This window comes from Zootermopsis nevadensis, unplaced genomic scaffold (assembly GCF_977971745.1).
Source record: "Zootermopsis nevadensis isolate Lab colony 2312 unplaced genomic scaffold, Znev_1.0 Znev_ptg000028l, whole genome shotgun sequence".
Taxonomy (NCBI): domain Eukaryota; kingdom Metazoa; phylum Arthropoda; class Insecta; order Blattodea; family Termopsidae; genus Zootermopsis; species Zootermopsis nevadensis.
This window is the reverse complement of record NW_028259160.1, coordinates 15,060,397-15,081,631: the sequence shown is the minus strand read 5'-3', so window position 1 is coordinate 15,081,631 and position 21,235 is coordinate 15,060,397. Positions and strand designations below refer to the sequence as shown.

At 37.8% G+C, this 21,235-nt stretch overlaps 2 protein-coding genes across 12 annotated transcripts in view; both read right to left on the bottom strand.

The window, feature by feature from the left end:
* Patronin (calmodulin-regulated spectrin-associated protein patronin) overlaps nucleotides 1-3,424 on the bottom strand; it is a 49,140-nt gene extending 45,716 nt beyond the window's left edge. For 4 of the 6 annotated variants that reach the window (XM_022070231.2, XM_087356819.1, XM_087356820.1 and 1 more), the window contains exon 1: nucleotides 2,825-3,424. In XM_022070231.2, coding sequence (XP_021925923.2) covers nucleotides 2,825-2,980 — 156 coding nt within the window. In that variant the 5' untranslated portion in view covers nucleotides 2,981-3,424. The remainder of the gene's footprint in view (nucleotides 1-2,824) is intronic. The other 2 variants (XM_022070230.2, XM_022070233.2) reach the window with 1 other exon arrangement.
* A 591-nt stretch (nucleotides 3,425-4,015) lies between these two features.
* On the bottom strand, nucleotides 4,016-19,359 carry pdgy (acyl-CoA synthetase family member pudgy). Of its 6 annotated transcripts, none has more exons than XM_022070237.2 (9): nucleotides 19,216-19,359; nucleotides 17,262-17,524; nucleotides 15,106-15,313; nucleotides 10,321-10,701; nucleotides 8,911-9,065; nucleotides 7,330-7,501; nucleotides 6,532-6,704; nucleotides 6,006-6,161; nucleotides 4,016-5,151 (listed from the first exon to the last, which is right to left on the bottom strand). In XM_022070237.2, the coding sequence occupies exons 2-9, from the start codon at nucleotides 17,514-17,516 to the stop codon at nucleotides 4,873-4,875; spliced, it is 1,779 nt and encodes a 592-aa protein (XP_021925929.1). In that variant the 5' UTR covers nucleotides 17,517-17,524; nucleotides 19,216-19,359; the 3' UTR covers nucleotides 4,016-4,872. The 6 variants fall into 6 exon arrangements, with proteins under 6 accessions (XP_021925929.1, XP_021925932.1, XP_021925928.1 ...); XM_022070240.2 differs by lacking the exon at nucleotides 19,216-19,359 and adding an exon at nucleotides 18,967-19,185; XM_022070236.2 differs by lacking the exon at nucleotides 19,216-19,359 and adding an exon at nucleotides 18,880-19,184.
* Between the last annotated feature and the right edge of the window lie 1,876 nt (nucleotides 19,360-21,235).

The following is a 21,235-nucleotide window of genomic DNA, read 5'->3' as shown; positions in this document are numbered from 1 at the left end:
ACATGTCAAGTGCATGTGTCCACTGCCAGGGCATGGCTATTTGGACATCTGCACATTCACTGTTTCACAAACAAAAACTGCTCACTTCTCTTGTCTGTATGTAGATAATATTTGCTCTGTACACCAGCTAATTATAGAAGGATACAGTGTGTTCAAATTGTATGAGAGTATAAAATGATTTAATTCAGGATAATGGTAACCATACAGAAAGGAAAAGGATTTTGGACTGGAAAAATTCATTTTTCTCATATTATAATTAGAGTTTCAGATTCTGAGTAATGTAGGTTTGATCTTTAAATGCCCTATAAATGCACATACACATACATAAAAACTTCATCACAATATCACTTCAACATGCCAAGAAAAGTTAATTACCAAGAACTAGATCTGTCATGGCATTTAATAAATTTCACACAACAATCTAATTGCAAAAATGTTTTGTGTCAACTAAACAATTAATATGGAATGTGTAAACAGCGTCTCAAACGTTACATCTCTGTGTCTTTTAAGCCCACATTCATATAAAAATAGTAATGTTTTCAGTTACAGTAATGTTTCTCATTATTTACTCCAGACCCCTTTAACAAGTCTCCTGACACCTACTCCCTTCCTAATCTTGACCTACTCAAAGTGTAAGTTTATTCCAACATCCTTCACGATGACAAAAGTTTTAATTACAACTAAGTAACTGCAGACCAAACGAAACTTTTACAGAATCAAAGCACATCAACTTCACTGGAAGCACAGCCTAAGAGAAGGAAGGGCACAAACTCCATAAAATACTATACATGACACATGCTCTCCTTACAAACTTGGTAAATTATGCAAAAAAGTAAAATGTTCACAACAGATAACACTGAATAAGAAATGTTGTGTTCTAGTATAAAGATTCCCTACATCATTTATTAGAAATTAAATTAAATAAATTTTAAACCAAATCATGTGCACCAGTGCAGACCTACAAGTACAGATGGCAATTTCCAGTATCTAGCAAAAAGCAAAAAGACACATCTGCAAGGCTTGTACTTTAGTATAATGAATTCTTCTTGGGCTGCCAGCCATGCCACATTTCGAGAACCATCATTGTCCTCATCCTCAGGGCACCGAAGTGGTTGGAGATCCCATCCACTGTCTGCATACCTGTCTGAGCCCCATATTCATGGCTGCATGTTAGCCAATAAGGCCTGGTGTGTGGAGTGATGTGCTTGCTATTTTTAGCCCACCTTACTGATTGGATAGCAAGTTCATCACTGGGTACCAGGTCTGGCTCAATGTGAAATTACTGTCTGTTGAAGTTACCGCAGTTCAGCCATATTTCAATTGCATCCTTTACAAGGTGGTCCATATAACCTGCTGTTTTGTCCAACATGGTGGTAATGCTGAAGTCACTGCAATGCCCTGTGTTTATGCTGTGCTCCATAACCACAGTCATGAATACAAGGCTTGGGCAGGTATATATACAACATGGACGGGATCTCCAACTTCGGTACCCTGAAGACAATGATGAAGATTGTTCTCAAAACACTGGTGTTTTCACTTGACATCACTGGTAGCCTGAGAAGAATTCATTATACTTAGTTGCCATGAAAGCTTCAGTTTGTGGTATTTTAGTGTTTCCTGCAACAGGAAGGATAGAAGTTTTCACTGAAATTCAAACTTTCCGCCTTCCTTTCTTTTGTTTTAAGTTGAACACTAAAAATCATTCTTGTAATGATGAGATATTGTCAAACACTATTGCTTCCCTAATTCTTTGGATCTCACAAACTCAACAAATCTAGACTTCAAAGAATGCTACACAAGAGCAACTGAACAATCCATATTAGTAATCATTAGTAAGTGTTTAAAATATGCTTCCGCTTCTGAACATTATACTTATCAAATCATGCAATGAAATTAACATAAATAGCTGTAATAAGTATGCAACTGTAATCCTGATTTGGTATTTTATTGTACCAAGTGTTCATATATATATAGTGACATGTTCTACATCATTGGCTTGTACTATGAAGATATACTGGATACTGGGATGACCCATTCTTCAAGTGCCTGAGCACTGCGAGTCCCAACTTTTTCGTTGGCTTGATATATAGACATTCGGTAGGACTCCTTGAATGAGGGATTGGCTCGTCGCAAGGCCTCTACCTCTACACAGGACAGCACAACACAGAAGAACACGGACAAACATCCATGGCTTGAGAGGGATTTGAACCCACGGTCCTAGTGACCAATCGGCACAAGGCCCACACCTCAGACCACATGGCCACTGCAGACCCCTATGAAGATATATGGAATGTAAATAAATTCAAACTCTGATATCATGGGCATATTGCCTAAAGGGCATACAACATGTTTGCACAGTCAGAGATGCAACAGCAAACATTGGGGACATATACCATGACAGAGGGCCATAATGCTGATGCTGCTCTACACAGAGAGACATACACCTGGCCTTACAAACACGAACAATACACATTTGTCAAACCAAATAAGTATAAGAAATCAGTCTCCTGTAAATCAGTAATTTTGTTGATACGCATTTGTGGCATGATGCCCTCGATATGCTTTCACGTCACTAAGTTTCATTCATGTGAATGTTACACAGAGATATTCTGCATCACGTGAATTCTTGTTAACATCATTGTATAGATGTATTAATTATAATGAAATATTAAAGTAGGCCTTGAGGTCAAGCACCTTGTACAAACATAATGAACTGGTGTATTCTGAAACCTAAGATTGTCGTTATAAAATAATTTTCATAACAGAATCACCGGCATTTTTCTAAGGTGTCTTCATACGTTTTATGGGCTTAAACTAAATCTACCTGTCTAGTGTCGTACGTATCCTGTGGCTCCAAATCCTGAACCGCGATCTTACGTCGATCTTCATTCCGATCCATAATGCAAGCATCAGCAGTTGGATGGCAATTTTTAGACTCAGAATTTGCCTTTGAAAATAACTTAGAAATAGCGCTCCACATTCAACAACTGACACAATTTATCACTGGTCTCCTTGTCATATCTTTATCTAGCCTACGCACAATACTTGACAGACAAACTTTTACATTACAAAAACTGAACTGAGGTCACTTGCGTCATAATATGCGACCATACTCTCACTCATCGACCGCATTTTAATGGATATAACATTTTATACAAATAGGAATTAAAATCTAGACTCATATTTCTCATTCGCACTGTCAACGTGAAAACCCGAAAGAGTTCTGAAACTGGAAACGAAAATCCACGATCCCAGGTATTCGGAGAATATTTTCTACCACTCAACACAGGTATTTGGAAAATTCACAGCTGGGTGTATCTCTGAATGAATCACACTTATGTAAACATTGTTTCAGATGTGATTATACTAAGCATATATAGACATATAAACCGAACGACTTAATTTTAGTAAAACAGAGCAAACACCTCACAAAGGTATGAAGTCGACGTGATACAGAACTAAAATGACAACTGACACAAAATAATGAAATTTATATTTTCTGTTTATGTCTGCAGATGTCATACATTGTGGGGACGACATATTTGATTACCGAGAGATGGCAGTGTATGTAGTATCTGAATCGATTTATGTCGATATATTATATCGTCACACTTGCAGCGAATAGAATAAACGCGAGGCGCAAGTGACACCAACGAAAACTGTACGGTTACAAGAAAAAAGCACAGATTATCAACAAAGAATATAATCACGTAAAAGTTTATAACAAACGAGATGAACATCTTCTGGGGTGTTGCATCGTGTAGACTAGTATAAATCGACTACGCAAAGGGGCTAACGAGCTCAGGTTGATGGAGTATGTAATTTTGCCATAAAGGCGTCATCCGTGGCATCTGTCAGGCAGCATTGAATGACTCCAAATGTTTATGATACATGCATCATGCGCAAGAATTAAATTCAATATGTTTCTGGTTCAGACTACAGATGCAAGAGTACTGATAATATGGTGATAATCTGGATCAGTGGGTCAAAACTTTAATAACTGAAAAAATACACATTTTATTGAAATGCTGCAGTCCTGCTCTGTATTTCTGTTATTTAAAGGGCATTGTACATAATTACAAACACATAACAATGCGGAAAATTTGTGAACAATCACAGCTGCATGGCTCTAGTGAGGTTATTATATTCAATAAAATCTTCTCAGGCAATCACAGAGCACATGGGAAAACCAGCCATAGTTTAGGGACAAATTAAAATAATTTAATAAAAGGTTATAGACTGGATACTATTGGCTTGGGATAAATTTCAGTGTCTGTTACATAGTAATGAAACTCTGAATTCCACAGAATGTGGGGAATTTGTGGAACAATTATGCAACTATCTGCCTCTTATGAACTAAGTTTACATGTGAGGATCTTTTTAAATATTTGTTGTAAAAACAGGATGTGATGTGGACAAGATTAAATTGGCTTGGGATAGAGATCATGGCAGGCTTTAGTAAACACTGAATTAAACCAATGGAATTTCTTGAATAGGTAGATAACTCAACTTCTCAAACACTGTGCACCACAAAATTAGGTTATCCTAATGGTTCCTGCTATGTATTCTCAAGCAGAAAACCACAATTTTATATTACATTCACACTTCATTATCAGTTCTATGGGAGAATCAAGTTTAACCCACATTACTTCAGTTGGCTCTTGTACTTTGCCCCTGCTTGTTGTTTCAAATAAAACTTAATATCTATTGCTGTTTTACCATCTCCAAGTTACTGTCACTTCTAAAATTATCAGATTGAGGCTCCGATAATTTCATTCATATAAAAGTATTAGGCCTTGTACTTATGTCAGACTGCATTGTGTTTTGTTATCTCTCATACTTTCATAAGTGATCAATCGCCACATAAGCACATCATTTGGAATACATTTCTTTAAGTTTTCTTCGCAGAATCTTGCCTGTTGGATTCTTTGGTATTGCAGCTATGAATTCTACACCACCTTTTAAATGCTTATGTTGAGACACCTTTTCTGCCACAAATTTCTTCACATCATCTTCTGTGAGTTCTTCTTGTTTTGTTACAATGAAGGCTTTAGGGACTTCTCCAGACCTTTGGTCTGATACACCAATGACTGCTGCATCAGCAATTCCAGGGTGACTGCGAAGTATGTCTTCCAGCTCAGCTGGGGCCACCTGTACAGAATGCAATAACCACATTATGCCTTTGTTGCAATAATGGGGTTTTATTGGATTTATATGTAACAAGACTGAAATATTAATCTGTATTTTATACTTTCATTCATTTCCTTTAGATATATTACAAAGTAAACATGATTGGCAATCTTCCTTTTCTCACAGTAAAATTAATAAAATATGTGCATATGGACAAAAAGTAACCTGTTTGTGAAAATAGAAAATTGACGGAATGTCATTACCATGATTGCAGACGAGATAAAGAAAAAACACAAAATCACAACAAAACAGAAGAAAATACTGAGAGCATCATGTGAAAAGGGCATATCAATAAAATGACTGATTTATAGGAGACCAAATTCTTACACTTATTTGGCTTGATGAATGTGCATTATTAGTGGTCCCGTCTGTTAACTCTGTGTAGAGCAGCAGCACCATTACGCTCTTCTGACATGATGTACACCTCACTATTATATTTTGTTAGACCAAGTGTCTCTAATTATGCAGATATGTTCATGTGTCCTTCTGGTATGAAGTCCTTGATATATCACATCTTAAGCAGTTTGGATTAAAAATAAACTAGCATAAAATATCACCCCTACAACAGTAAGGTGGTAAATGTCATGTTGAGTGTATAACCCTCCTACTTCATATTTGAGAGGTCACATTTCATTCCTGGCTCAGACAATAGGTTCATGGTCTTCCTCAATCCCTCCAGACAAATGCTGGGATCATACAACAAGAGAAGGCCAAGACCACTTTCTTTCACATCGTTCTTGTATTGGACACTGTAAAACCAATGCAGTTTAAAAATATCTGTTAAATAGACCAAAGAAAAACAGTAAGAAACATACCTGTGATCCTTTAACTTTAATAAGTTCCTTATATCTGTCTACAATGTAAAAATTGCTTTCTTCATCATAGTAACCCATATCTCCAGTGTGGAGCCAACCAGAGGAGTCAATTGTTTCAGCAGTAGCCTGAGGATTGTTATGATATCCCATCATTACCTGGTGGCAACATGTTTACGTAGTTACATTACAGTAAATACATTATGATTTTATGTGATACAATATCAGACTTTTTGAACATGCATACAAATTCTTGTTTATACAAACAGTTGAAGTCTAATCTGCACCTTTCTTAATCTCTTTTCTTTCTGGGACATGCTATTATTCAGTTGTATCTGTAATCACAGATTACCTAATTTTTTATAAGAACCAGGTTACTAAATTAATCTGATTCAATTTATAGACTGCAGGTGTAAGACATGTTTGACATTTAGTGTCTCAAAAAAGGAAACTGTCACCTTTATTATGTTCTTAAGTATTTCTGCATTTAAATAAAAGTTTTGAATATTCAGCTACCATATTATCTTACCTGGGGACCTCTAATACACACTTCTCCAGCCTCTCCTGGTCCCAGATTCATGTTAGTATCCATGTTAATTATTTTCATCTCAGTATTAGGAATGGGTTTACCAGATGATGTGTACTTGGTGCTTCCTTTCTCTAATATGCACGCAACAGGAGAGGATTCTGTCAGCCCATAACCTCAAACAGGAAATATAAATGGGTATTTGCCACTGTCTCATTACTGAGATAATTTACTTCAACAGAAGTTTTGGTCCACAGTCCATACAGGTGAATGCTGTAATCAATACTGCAGCAAGCCATAAGAGACATATTCTTAGCCCATATTGATTTATAATCCATTAGCAAATGTGTGTGATATTAAACTATAAAAATGAAAAAAACTACTTTCCATACATTCTGGTTCCAGTTAACCTTCTATAAGCTGATTTAGATTTTATCATAGTAGGTTTTTGCAGGAATAATTTGCACATAGGACATTATTTCAAAGTTGTAAAGCATAATCAAGTGAGTGAAAGAAACTGAATCAAACCCTTGAGGTGATAGAGGCAACAAACACCTTTGAAACTTTGGCAAACTTCTACACGGCACAACATGCCAAAATAAATGCATGTAGCCTAAATACAATAATTTCAAATTATTAAATTATATAATCATTTGAACAATTTTGTTTGATTAGGTTATGTTCCTTTAAATGCAATTATTTTTGTTTTTCAGGAATTATATTATGTAAATTATATATGGCTCTCAAGACTTCTCTACTGTGCAGGCAACAGATAAAAAGGTGTGTGATGAAATTAAATACCTTGACTAAATGAAACATGTGGTGCCTTCTTTAGCAAGCGTTCCACATCATTTAGACCAACAGAAGCTGCTCCGTTATTAATTAAAGTCACTGATTCAAAGTAAGAACTCTTAACATCAGGATGTGAGGCTATGAAATGGATCAAAGGAGGCACCAGATATAGCGTGGTAGCCTGCAAAATAAAACACAAAAAAATTAATTTGCAACTTCCTTGTTCCATGATTAGCCTGGAGTGCATCATACAATGTGTTGCTCACATAATTCAATATGTATACAAAATGCATATATCAAATTTTGCTTTTTACTTGTAATTTTTGTACATTATGTTCTCAATTTATTGTTTGACCTTTGCAAAAGGTGAATAAAATGAACACAAATAAGGGAGTCTGTGTCAAGATGTTCCATCTCCAAAACTACTATATAGATTTTAATCAAATTTGATAAGTGTTTATACAAAGAATTGAGAAATTTAATTCTGCCTCTCACTTTACATGATCTCAAATCAAACTCTGAAGATTTTCTCAAAGTACAAAAAGAAATCTGTACATAATGTAAAATACAGATCTTACAAACATTTACAACTTTTATTTTAAATACTTTAATATGGTGAAAACTCAATTGGCAATAAACTGCTTGAACAGGCAAGTAATTTCTTATTCCATGCAGCATTAATATGTAATGTGATTAGCTTTGCAACAGAGAGTTTGTATCGGTAATAAATGCACATCAAGACCAATCACAAATACAAAATCACAAAGTATGCATTTAGTAAATAAGTGTACAACAACAAAAACTTGCATTCTTGACTGGTTTGTTGCTTCTCACATATCTAAATTCATATATAAGGAATTCTACTAGGATAAACATTTAATTCAATTAAAGATGGCTGTCTTCTGGGATGTTGCACCATGTATTCGGGTAGAAGTTCACCAACGTTTCAGAGGTCTTAGCTGCCTCCATCACCAGGATATCGCCCTGCCCAGAAAACAGCCATCTTCAGAATCACCGCCGTGAAAACACCAAATCCTACTTACTTCATTTAATCTGATGATAAACACTAATATTATCATCAGTTTTATGTAAACGTTCATTCTTCTTATTCTTATTCCTTGACTCCGCAACCCAGTTGTGGGTCTCCGCCGCCTCCTGTTCGGAGGTTTCCTAGTCTTTGAAGTGTGCATTTGTGAGTAGTGAGTGACTAGCCCACTCTCTCTGCACAATTTCTACTCAATTTGACTGCTACAGCCATCTAGTGGTGAATCAAGAGAGACTTCGGCAAATTTTGCTTATGAAACATCTCTTTCATGCTCCGCAACGTTCTTTTACATGCCGTAAATCTACGACATGGGACCGCCAGCTCTACTACCCCTCTGAAGGCAGATTTTTATCACCTTAAAATTCCATCAACCTCGGCCGGGTTTGAATCCACAAACCTTGGGTCCAGTGGCAAGCACGCTAAACACTAGTCATGTAAATGTTCATAGCATCATAAAATGAAGGTCCAGTAACAAATTCTGGAAGTCATCTTCCTCCTTTATAATCCCATCACATATGGGATTTTAAGGCAGCTTTAATATTTACCTTATTCTTAGCAATGGATGATAAGAAGTGCACAGGCTCAAACTTTGGTATTGTAATGATTTTTTGACCATAGTAAAGTGAACCAATGGCTAGAGAAAGTAATCCATAAATGTGGTAGAAGGGCAGAAGAGCAGGAAGAACTTCTTGACAGCCATCTGAAACAAGAGTGGTAAACAATCAGGTATGAAGGCCAATTTATACTGTAGTAATAATTGCCCATAATTCAGGCCTCCACTCAAATAATGCTGAATGACATTTTTTGGTGAAATTTCCTCCCAAATTTTGCCCTCAGTCTTTTGCAACATAGCATTATTCCAGGGTAGCCAACTTATGAATCATAGTTACATAATGATATTGTAACCATCAGCAAATCTGAAATTGACACCTGAACAACACTTACAGCAAACAATAAAAGGCAAAATTTATAAAGAAGTTCTGCCGAAAGTGTTCCAAAGAACATTATTGAATCAGAGGCCTCAATTTTTGTATCTCAATTGAATGGACTTTGAATGTATTGACATGTCAATTCTATGCTAAAACAAAATTAATAGAAGTATTTTATTAATTAGCATTAATTTTGTTCTGTCATATGTCCTACATCTTTAGCTCATCTCAACCTCCTTGACTGCATCGTTGTAACAATATTTAAAGAACAAATCCATAAAGACAGGGATGGGAAATTATTTTTACCTTGAGGCCAGTATGTTTTTTTTAAAATAATAATGGGTCATAGTCTCACAATGAAAATTCTGTTGTTCAAGAATTGTGAAACAGGTACAAATTAGCCACCCAAAATATTTTATATATACCAACATACAGTTTATAATAATTATATTATTAATAATGAATTTGAAATTATGGAAGATGTTTAGGCATACTGAATCTGTAGAGAGCACTTGTTTGACTCTTTATTCCCATTTGTAGGTATGCGGCAAAGACGTGAAGCTGTAAATATTTATACTAAATACCCAAAAAACTTAAATATCTGCCAAGGCTTCTTTATATTTCTGTTGTTTTCCCTACACTGTGTATGAATAATTAAGAAGTGGGATGTATTATATTTTCTATTTTTTCATTATTACCTTCTGTCAAGTAGACCATTACATTTTTCTGCCCATATTTTGTAGTAAATCAAATTTAAAAATTCTTGCTTATTTGTGACAGTTTCGTTCCTTCCCAGAAGAATATCAGCAACAGAAATAAAATATTTTACCAGACTACTACCTGCTAAACTACTTTTACCTGCATCCATGTTACATAATTTATGTTTATGAGCGGTAATTTTACTTTAGTTTCCATGCTATATTCTATAGTTTAAGAACCAGAGGTTTTGTGATAATCAGAGATTTGCACTTTATCCAGGCCTTTTGTTTAATTGTAAGATGATCAAGGAGTGTAAGTATTGCTTACGTGAGGCTCTCACAGGTGAATTTAGCTTGGGCTCACTTAACACCTGCAAACAGTTTGTGACGAGATGTCTATGTGAAAGCTTCACCCCCTTCGGGAAGCCTGTGGTCCCGCTGGAATATGGCAGCACTACCACATTGTCAGCGCTCAGCCTATCATCAGCAGCAAGGTTTGACGTGTCAATGCCTTTGTGCGTCATTTCTTGGAAGTTGATTGTTCCCTGGGGAATTGTTTTATCTTCCAACCCTGGAGTGATGATAACTGGAATTCTTCTCTTCCTTTCAGCCTCCAATGTGCTGACAGCTTTAGACACGTTGGGATAGACTTCTGATATCGTCACAATACCAGTGGCACCCGAGTCTCTAAGCTGCTTCAATATTTCATCTGCGAAACAGTAATGTTTGTTTCCCTGTGATACATATGCAATTTCTTATGTATGGTAATAATTTCTTAATCTTAAACTCTATGGCATGCTTTGACATCTGTGGTATATCCATCCACCTGTGTTGCAGACTTCTGTGGCACTGGAAAGTCACTGGACAATAGATGAAAGACTATTACAAGTACTATTGGTTTTACTCTTGCCTGAGCACCAACTATCTTGACTTACGCCATCATGAATTTCTTTGGTCCCTTCAGATGAATGATGAGTACAGAAAGTCCTCAAGCTACAAATGGGTTTAATTTTAAAAATGTGTCTATAAATATTTTATTGAGAATTGATTTTCCCATGGGTCAAATGTTTATTATGGTGATTAGGTCTCGAAGCATCCAAGAATAGTATATTTGATCCATAATTAAGCTGAAATATAATACATTTGGGATAATAATACTGAAAAGTAATACTGTTGCAATACCAGTATTAAAATAAAGCAGAAAAATAAATTGTACAACAGACACTTCTTTTATTCATTTACTTGAATGTTGTTTTTCAGCTATGATTTGGGTCTTTTTGACGTAAATACGTCTATACGGAAGGCTGTGAATCGCTTGTAGAAGAAGTGCGTCGTAGACTAGATAATTTTGACATTACATTTCCTTACATTACATTACATTCAACTACCTTCCTTTCATTGTATTTATTGCTTAAATATAATTTAAATACAGAGACGTATTTACGTCAGATTCTCCGTGGTTCCACTGTCAATTTTTAGCTCAAATTATCAGTGAACATAAACAGTTCATGCTCAGAAAGCAACAGATAAACTGAATACCATACATCATGTAAAGTAGGGCATGAAACCAAGGTAAGGTGCACAGCTGCAAGTAGATCCTGAAATAGGTGTCTAGTTCACATGCATCAATTAAAATCAAATTACTATAACATTAAGGTGTGTTAACAGGTGTTTTTCAAGGATACAAGAGTTTGCAACCTAGAAACTTCTTGTATAGTATTATAAAATATCTCATGAACTATATAAACATATTTTAGAATTTTGATAGCGTGCCACACACATCGGTATAATTAAAAAATCTCATATCTACCAGCCTTCTCGAAGGTATCACCACCTTGTCGAAGGCAATCTGCCGGGTGAGGAGGCTTGCGTGCTCAAATGACCCTTAGGGCTATGCCGGCCTGAGCTTCGGCTCATGGTAGGGTCACCCAAGCCGGACAGGTCTAAGGAGATGCGCTAGACTAAGAGTGATACCCTGGTCCTCCAGGTTGGGGGTTGGGTGTAGGGCTAACAACCTTTCACCTTTAAAAAAAAATATGTGTTACGAAAAAATCAACCAAGCCTCGGATCAGGACGGACTCTTTGGCACGACCACGGCAATTGAAAAAGGACATGAGATTTGGTACCTGGAACATTAGGAGCCTCTATAGGGCTGGGGCACTGAAATCAGTGTGTAGGGAATTAGGTAATTATAAGTTAGACTTAGTGGCAGTGCAGGAAGTGCGATGGGAGGGGGAGGGCACGATCCCAGTGGACAATTTTACATTTTTCTATGGAAAGGGGAATGACAATCATCAGCTAGGGACGGGTTTTTTTGTTCATAGCAGAATTAGGGCAGCAGTTAAGAGAGTAGAATTTGTTAGTGACAGGTTGTCTTACGTAATTTTGGAAGGACGTTGGTGCGACATCATTGTCCTTAATGTTCATGCCCCAACTGAAGACAAAAGCGATGATATCAAGGATAGCTTTTATGAAGAATTGGAATCAGTATTTGATACATTTGGCAAGTATCACATGAAAATTCTGCTAGGAGATTTCAATGCAAAAATTGGGAGGGAGGATGTCTTCAAACCCACAATAGGCAGCGAGAGTCTCCATGCACTTAGTAATGATAATGGCGTCAGAGCAGTGACCTTCGCTACGTCAAAAGATTTAATTGTAAAAAGTACAAAATTTCCACACCGTGATGTTCATAAATACACTTGGACTTCCCCAGATGGCAGAACACACAATCAAATAGATCATGTTTTAGTAGATAAGAGAAGGCAGACAAATGTAATTGATGTGAGATCATTCAGAGGAGCAGATTGCGACACTGATCATTATCTGGTGGTAGCAAAAGTGAGGGAGCGGCTTTCAGTAAGTAGACGAACTAAACAAAATTTTGACACAGAAAGATTTGATTTGAAAAAATTAAGTGAGGGAGAGGCAAAGGAACAATATCAAGTTGAAATTTCGAATAGGTTTCAAATTTTAGAGACAAATGAGGATAATGAAAGTGTGGACATCAACAGGGAGTGGGAAAATGTCAGAAACTGCATCAAAATTTCAGCAAAAGAGAAACTAGGATACTACAGGAGAAAGCAAAATAAACCGTGGTTTGATGAAGAATGTTCAAAATTAATAGATCGAAGGAAGCAAACAAAATTTCAATGGTTGCAGAACCCAAACAAAACAAATGCGGATAATCTATGTAACGTGAGACGTGAGGCTAGTAGAACCTTTAGGACTAAGAAAAGGGAATACCTGAAGGGCAAAATTGCTGAACTTGAGACAAATAATAAGGAAAAAAACATCAGAGACCTGTACAGAGGCATTAATAACTTTAAGAAAGGATATCAACCCCAGACTAATTTGGTAAAGGATGATAGTGGCAATTTGCTTGCAGATCCAATAAAAATTGTGAATAGGTGGAAAAATTTCTTTAGCGAGCTCTTAAATGTTCATAATACTGGTGATATTAGACAGATTAAAATGCATACAGCTGAACTGTTGGTGCCAGAACCTAGCTTAGATGAAGTGGAACTAGCCATTGGGAAGTTGAAAAGTTATAAATCTCCAGGAATTGATCAGATTCCGGCCGAATTAATTAAAGCAGGTGGCAAAGGGTTGCATATGAGGATCCATAAGCTTATTCAGTTAATTTGGGATAAGGAAGAGATGCCACATCAATGGAAGGAATCCATAATTATTCCTATTTATAAGAAGGGGGACAAGACTGAGTGTGGTAATTACCGAGGAATATCGCTGCTATCAACCTCATACAAAATTCTATCCAACATTCTTTTGGCAAGATTAACCCCATATGCGAATGAAACTATTGGGGATCATCAGTGTGGGTTCAGACGAAACAGATCAACGATTGATCAGATCTTTTGCATTCGTCAGATACTAGAGAAAAAATGGGAGTTCGGTGGGACTGTACATCAGTTATTTATAGATTTCAAAAAAGCCTATGACTCTGTGAAGAGAGAAGTGCTATATAATATTCTTATTGAATTTGGTATACCAAAGAAGCTAGTGGGTCTAATAAAAATGTGCTTAAATGAAACCTGCAGCAAAATTCGAGTAGGTAAATATGTATCTGAGACATTCCTCATCAAGAACGGTCTAAAACAAGGAGATGCTTTGTCTCCCTTGCTCTTTAACTTTGCGCTAGAATACGCCATCAGGAAGGTCCAAGGTAGGCAGGAGGGTTTGCAATTGAACGGGACACATCAGCTATTGGCATATGCTGATGATGTTAATTTATTGGGGGACGATATAAATACAATAAAGAGGAACGCAGAAGTTTTACTAGAGGCTGGTAGACAAGTGGGGCTGGAAGTAAATTCAGAAAAAACTAAGTACATGTTAGTATCTCGTCATCAGAAGACAGGCGGGCAAAATTATCTTAGGGTAGCTAATAAATCCTTTGAAAGGGTTACAAAGTTCAAATATTTGGGAACAACAATAACAAATCAAAATGATACTTGTGAGGAAGTTAGGAGGAGACTAAATTCCGGAAATGCTTGCTACTTCTCAGTCCAAAATATTTTGTCTTCCCGTCTGATTTCTAAGAACCTGAAAATTAAAGTATACAAAACAATAATCTTGCCTGTTGTTTTGTATGGGTGCGAAACATGGTCTCTCACTCAGAGGGAGGAACACAGATTGCAGGTGTTTGAGAATCGGGTGTTGAGGAGGATATTTGGGCCTAAGAGGGAAGACGATGGGGCGTGGAGAAAACTGCACAATGACGAGCTTAAAAATCTGTACTGCTCCCCCAGTATTGTGAGGGTGATTAAGTCGAGAAGAGTGAGATGGGCGGGACATGTAGCGCGCATGGATGGGACAAGAGGTGTGCACCGGGTACTGGTTGGGAAACCTGAAGGGAAGAGACCGCTGGGGAGACCTAGACGTAGATGGGAGGATAATCTCAGGCGGGATCTATCCGAGATAGGAGTTGAAGGAAACTGGATTTTGTTGGCCCAGGACAGGGTCCGGTGGAGGGCTTTGGTTAATTCGGTGATGAACCTTCGGGTTCGGTAAGCCATCTAGTTAGTTAGTTAGTTTCATATCTACCAGCTTGACACACAGAAATCTTTCCATCGCTAATTACGTGACAGCGTACCTGAAGTGAAGCCTGGGTTGACAGTGGTGACAACCATACCAGCCTCAATTGCTCCAAACAGAACGTGCAGATATTCTGGTATGTTGGGGAGCACCACTGCAATCACATCGCCATGTTTAAATCCTGCCTTACGGAGTGATACAGCAAAGCGACGTGCAATCGCACGTGACTCGGCGTACGTGTATTTGCGGCCTGTCAGTGAACACACCTAACACAAACAAGAAAGGGTTTTTAATCAAGAACGTTTTCTCTGCTGCACATGTTTACCAACTGACATACGATTTGAACTCGGCTGTTCAAAATAGAGATGTATAAAAAATAATAATTCTGATATTGCAAAAGAAGTACCTCACATAATTTCTGTATATGCAAACTACAATAATTATTCTATAAGAAAACTATTTCGATGCCCATATAATTATATTTCACAGCCATTGAAATATATTAAGTGACCTGAAGCAGCACATTCTGCACAGCTGTCAAAGTACAATTTTATAGGCTAATAACATCTTAATCTAGAAAATGAATTGCTTCACGGCAGAGCCCAACATTCAAGTTTCTGTTCATAGGTGCTCCATGTGTCTGTGGGTGATTCAGCACACGTCCCATCTGACTGCAATTTCATCCCATATTCTGCTCGTACGTAGCATATCTTTAATACTCTTCAACACTCTTTACCACATCACGGATTGTGTCTCGCAGTGGCCATAAGAATTCTGGTAGAGCAGGAACATAAACTCTGTACCCTTAATATAGCCATAAAAATCAAAATCAAGGAGTGTGATGTCAGGTGACTATGACACGACAGAATTCGTAATGAGATATCGACTGTCAGTAAACATATAAACCTGAGACACACTTATACTGAGACCTTGATGAGGCAGTGAGAATTCCACCTGAAAATCAGAAGAAGTCCTTCAAATAACCAGCCTCCCAATATGGAGTATATCTGCAGATGACAGGGAGTAGTCCTCCAGTTTGTATTTCAGGTATAGTACCTCCATAAATTAGGCCATTTCGAACAGCACTTCATATAACCAGTATTTAGTTCTGATGTCAATGTCATTCTGAGATTTGGTGCCGTGCAGACTCCAAATTTAGGGCTGAAGATGGAGACAACATATTTCTCACAAACGCTGGCATCTACCTCATTTTACGCGACGCCAAAACCCAGAAGAACACGGTCATACTCACCGCCGTAAAAATACCCAAAATTTCACATAATATTTTGTCCTGTTTATGTGTTATTTTCGTACGCTACGTATTAACTACGTCTTCGATCTGATCACAGCTCTGCAACGCTCGAGAATCGGACATGTTCCGGTATTTACAAGCCCATAATAGTTCTATCCAATCTCCTGACGTCGACCCACGTTTAATGCGACATTTCTATATGTCCCATTCTCTTTAAATTGTAGTTCGATGGAAAAACAATCAAATACTTCGCCGTTCAAACATCCTATTTCAATTTTAGCTACGTAACATTAGAATTACCTTTAATGACAGGAGTGTGGTGGGAACGGTTTCCCACCGACATAGTAAATGAGCCTACTGTAAAAGTCACAAATGTTAAGGACGGTGTTATACCTCTGTTCAGAATTGATGAAATGACTCAGGGAAAAGCTGATGTTTTTACAGAAAAATCAGTCCCAGTGCAGATGTGCCCCCAGCTGCACTCGGCTGTCCTTCGTGAGAGACAGGAAATCAGTTAATGGCTCACCGTTCTTTTACGTCATGAATTCCTTTACTGTATTACTTACATTTCAAGTTAAAGCGCGGTCTGTTGTTCCAGGTCCGAGATTTATCTCTTGGTCCTTCGTCTCTGACCCGATACTTGGCTGGTCTCTGAGTAAACACAGTTTATAGCCGTTGCAGGGAGTTTTCGGTAATGATTACGGAAGCTATCAGGAGATATTCTTATTCTCGAATGATCTTCCTACTTGTAACACTGAAATTACCATGATTTGACTGACGAACCAATCAACATCTGAATACCACATGCTTATCTTCAGTAGCCGACGAGTGTTTGTCAACGCAGGCTCGAAACTGTGGGTTAGGAATTAAATTCACTTAAAATTTCTTCGACGCCGAAAATGTGATATTAGCTACTGATGCTTCAAAATTCAAATTAAGTCAAGTCAACAAGTCTTACTTACTAGGGCTGTGCTGTCCGGAAATTTGTCCACCATATCCCAGACAAAATCAACTAAAGTGATGTCTGGTACTGAGATGTCAGGGTAGGGGGATTTAACTACGTTCTGCTCCTGGGTCGACAAATTGCGAGCGCTCTCATTGCTGAAAGAGGTCCATTTCTGGACGGCCCCCACGCGCCGTGACGTCATTGTTCTGTACGTACGTCGTCCATTCTTGACGATCCTAAGGCCCAGCTGCAAAGTACTCCAACTGTTCATGTTGATACCTGTGGTGGATCAGAAGGACGCAGAACTTATACCATGTCCAAGACAGCCACACACAAATACGGAAAGTCTGAAAAAGACTACGAAGTTGTTTATTTATTTATATAACTTATAAGAAAAGAGATGACGCTGGTACAAGTTTTTTTTAAGGAGACGTGATAAGAATATTCTGTTGGAATTTATTCTTACAGTAATATCACGAAACTCATTCCTCGCTTTAATCACCAGAGCAGTTAACAAAGGCATTTTCTTAAATTGTCATAAATCAACAGCTTGAAACGAGAATGTCATAATAGCTACAGCACTGCTCATTTGTCTGCATTTTTCATAATTTCAACTTGGTCATCAACCATGATAAAGGCTACAGTGGGGTCCAGAACGTAGGCTCACGGTAAAGATTTGTTTTGTACTGTGCCTAATGAAGGCTACGTAGTACAGACAGACATTTACATAAATAAAAACAGTCTCCATTGCGTTACATAACTCCAGTCAGACGTCACTCATGCTTCTAGTTACACAACAAAGTTTTGTCAACTTCATGCAGATATAAGATAAAACGCGTGTATTTTACGAATGCCTACAGTTTCTATTTTACATAATTTTCCTTCTGGTGAACAGACACTACCGGATATTAAAATTAATTTAAGGAGGATCGAATTTTCTCTGACAAACTGTAGTACCCAAGAAGCTGACTCCTTATCATTTTCTTCTTTCAATTCTGTACAGTATCGACCAGCGAATACTCATCATTGAAGAGTAAATTCGATTATCTGAAAGCCCAGAAAAGGTTAGAAATTTGGACCGGGCAGGCTCGCAATTTCAGACCTGGCCAATGAATTTGAGAGTCAGGATGAGGTTTCGACGATTTCTGTAACGTCGGAAACTTCTACCAGACTACACGCGCGCAACAACCCAGAAGACAGTCATCTTCTAACAGAACACTTTGTACACCAACTCTGTCGGCTGCCTGTGACGATCACCTTCTGTGTTTTAATACATAAATTGAACATCTAATTCTGAACACCAACGATATTTTTGTATCACGTAAACACCATATTCACGAACACTTGCTGTTTATAAATATGAGAATGTGAATTGCGAGAAAATATTTATCTTTGTTAATACAACCATGACGATACGAGTTGGTAAACACTGCAAACGTCAACATATATGAGATAAATATATATTTAGCAACTGGACATCATATTACACAAACACACTGGACCTTGAAGCAAGCCAAGATCTTCTCAGTTTGTCATTCACCATCACCTTTTAATCCAACCTTTATACTTTTGCGTTTAGGTTATGTTTGTGCTAAGTTTAAGCTCTGCTAAATTCTAATAATAAACTCACTCACTCAGATTGTCAAGAAATGTGCCGTCTTTTATGTTAACTTCTGTTTCATTGTGGTACTACTGGCAGTTGAACAGAGACTAGTCCATACCTGCACTCTTATCTGTAAGTCTGTCTTCCTTGGTCCCTCTCAGGTTCCCTGTCTAACATTTGTCATGTCTCTCACTCTGTCCCCCGCCTCCGAAACAACATTTGATGAAAACACGCATTGTCATTTCGCACTTGTCTTCATCGTCCTCTATCCTAGATCTACACATTCTAATCACACGTTCCTTCGTACACAAAGAAACTGCATTAGGACGAGCCCATAAATTCCTCTGTATCCATTAAGTCTACTCACCTCTGGAATGTCTGTGTTTGATAAACGCAGGTTGGAAGAAGGTTGAAGTAGCTTTATAGTTTCTCGTGTATGAGGGAGGGGCGAATAGGCGAAGACGCGAGAGGGGAACAACTTGAAAACAAGTGTAATGCTGTTCTATTCCTTGACCCTACGTGAAAGTCCAAGGTCTATCAGTCAGGTGACAAAAATGATAACAGTTAAAAATAGAAGGCTGTGAAGACAGCTCAGTTAATTTAGATTTATGAAAAATTGTTGCTTTGATGACAATAATCGGTGATTACAGTCACGATGCAATTTGGACAGCAGTTCGAACCCCACTCGGAACTTTAATTATGACCGCATGGTATCTATTGTTACCATGCGATAAGAAAATGCGTGAAGGATCAATTGTTTTGCAACTAAATCTTTATAACTCAATGGTAAGTGCATATATCACCCATTTTAACAGCCATTAACTCTGCATTTTCCCCACATGGTGATTATTTCCTTCAAAAACATTCTCAAGTAATCTTTGTAACGGTGAAATATGGCATTTTCATTGCGGTACGGACTAAATTTTTAAGTATTATTATTTTATTAGTCGAGCTTCGACTTCAACGTTCCTGCTATCAGTCTGTCTGTCTGTGTAAAACTTTATTTGTAGCACGAAATCCTCTAAGTTACCTTCCGTAAGTTACTCTTACTGCCGAAGTTTTGTTAGTTGGTTCGCGCCGAGATATATAAGAAAAGGATTAAAAAAGAAATGTTTTGTACCGCCCTGAGGAATGGAGGGGGCAAGAACCTCTGAAACATTGGTTAACTTCTACCTGACTACACGGCGCTACAACCCAGAAGAAATCTATCTAAGAAATATCTTAGTATAATGGCCCTTGCTGGCGTAAGCCTCAATTAGGTGGCTAACGATGCATTTTATCAGATCGGTTCTGCTGTTTTCCAGTGTATAAAGTACTACGAAAATAAGACAGAAATCTTTTTATTCTGTTCCTCAAAGTGTTAGCCAGGCTAACGCGGTTAACACGTACATTCCGTTCTTGACGAATTGTTACATAAGGACTGAGACCTGTGATAAGCTTTGCGAACGCGGCAGAGAATCTTCGAGTGCCCTTTGCACCATTTCAGACTGCTGTGTCATGGAGTGTCGTCAGGAACACTGATCGAGCTGCTTCTTGTCTGACATATCGGACACGTACTTTTCTTTGTGTGATTAGTTTATCAGAGCACGCTGGTTCTTGCTAATTTGTCTGTTTATTTTGAGCGATTTAGTCGTAGATCCGGACAGACTCTTGTGGCGGACTTTTGTGAACACAGTGATGAACCTCCGGGTTCCATAAACAAAGTGGGCTGTTCTTTAACAAGCCAAATATACAATCGACTTTTCAAAAAATTCCCTGCACCATAGAGTAAGTGAGAGATTCTATCACAGAGGATACAACGACTGGACAAAACGCAGAACGAGGTATGCACACGCAATTTTGATGGGGAAATACCTCAAGAAAAGAGATGATAATACAAAAATGGATTCTACAGAAACGGACTGGTGTGTGCAAAGGGTTCATCGTACTCACGGCGTGACCGAAGGCAGGATTATTTTCCACATTAATAACATATGTACAATGTGTCATGTTAAAAAATATTGGGCGAGACCCGTTTAAATTTAACGGAAGTATTTCTTTTGTATTTTCACCCTTATCCTTTCTTCTGTATCCCTTTCTCATTTCTTTCAGTCGTGAAGAAACCAGAATCAAACTACTTGCAAAAGCTGCCTAATGATAGCATCACTTATAAAACTGAATGTTTTTCTTTCAATTTCTATTCAACTTCCGGGCTCTGCAAGCACCAAACCTGCCTCTACATATCAGAAACACAAGTTTTGAACATGAAACGGGCTGCAAATTTTCGTGAAAATCGATCAAGTTCAAGGCAAGGTCTGACCCACCAAAACTTAATTCGGAATTTTGGTGGGGGGGGGGGGGGCACGTGAAGGAAGGAGAAACCTTGGAGCATCTGGGCGTAAGAGAAA

Bases quoted from the DNA above. Each gene is read 5' to 3' on its own strand.
- pdgy (XM_022070237.2), bottom strand. From the start codon at position 17,516: ATGAACAGTTGGAGTACTTTGCAGCTGGGCCTTAGGATCGTCAAGAAT. The intron at 6,705-7,329 runs GTATTTAATTTC...TTCCTGTTTGAG, and splicing joins ACATGTTTCATTTAGTCAAG to GTTATGGGCTGACAGAATCC. The intron at 5,152-6,005 runs GTATGTTTCTTA...CATTCTGTACAG, and splicing joins TTAAAGTTAAAGGATCACAG to GTGGCCCCAGCTGAGCTGGA.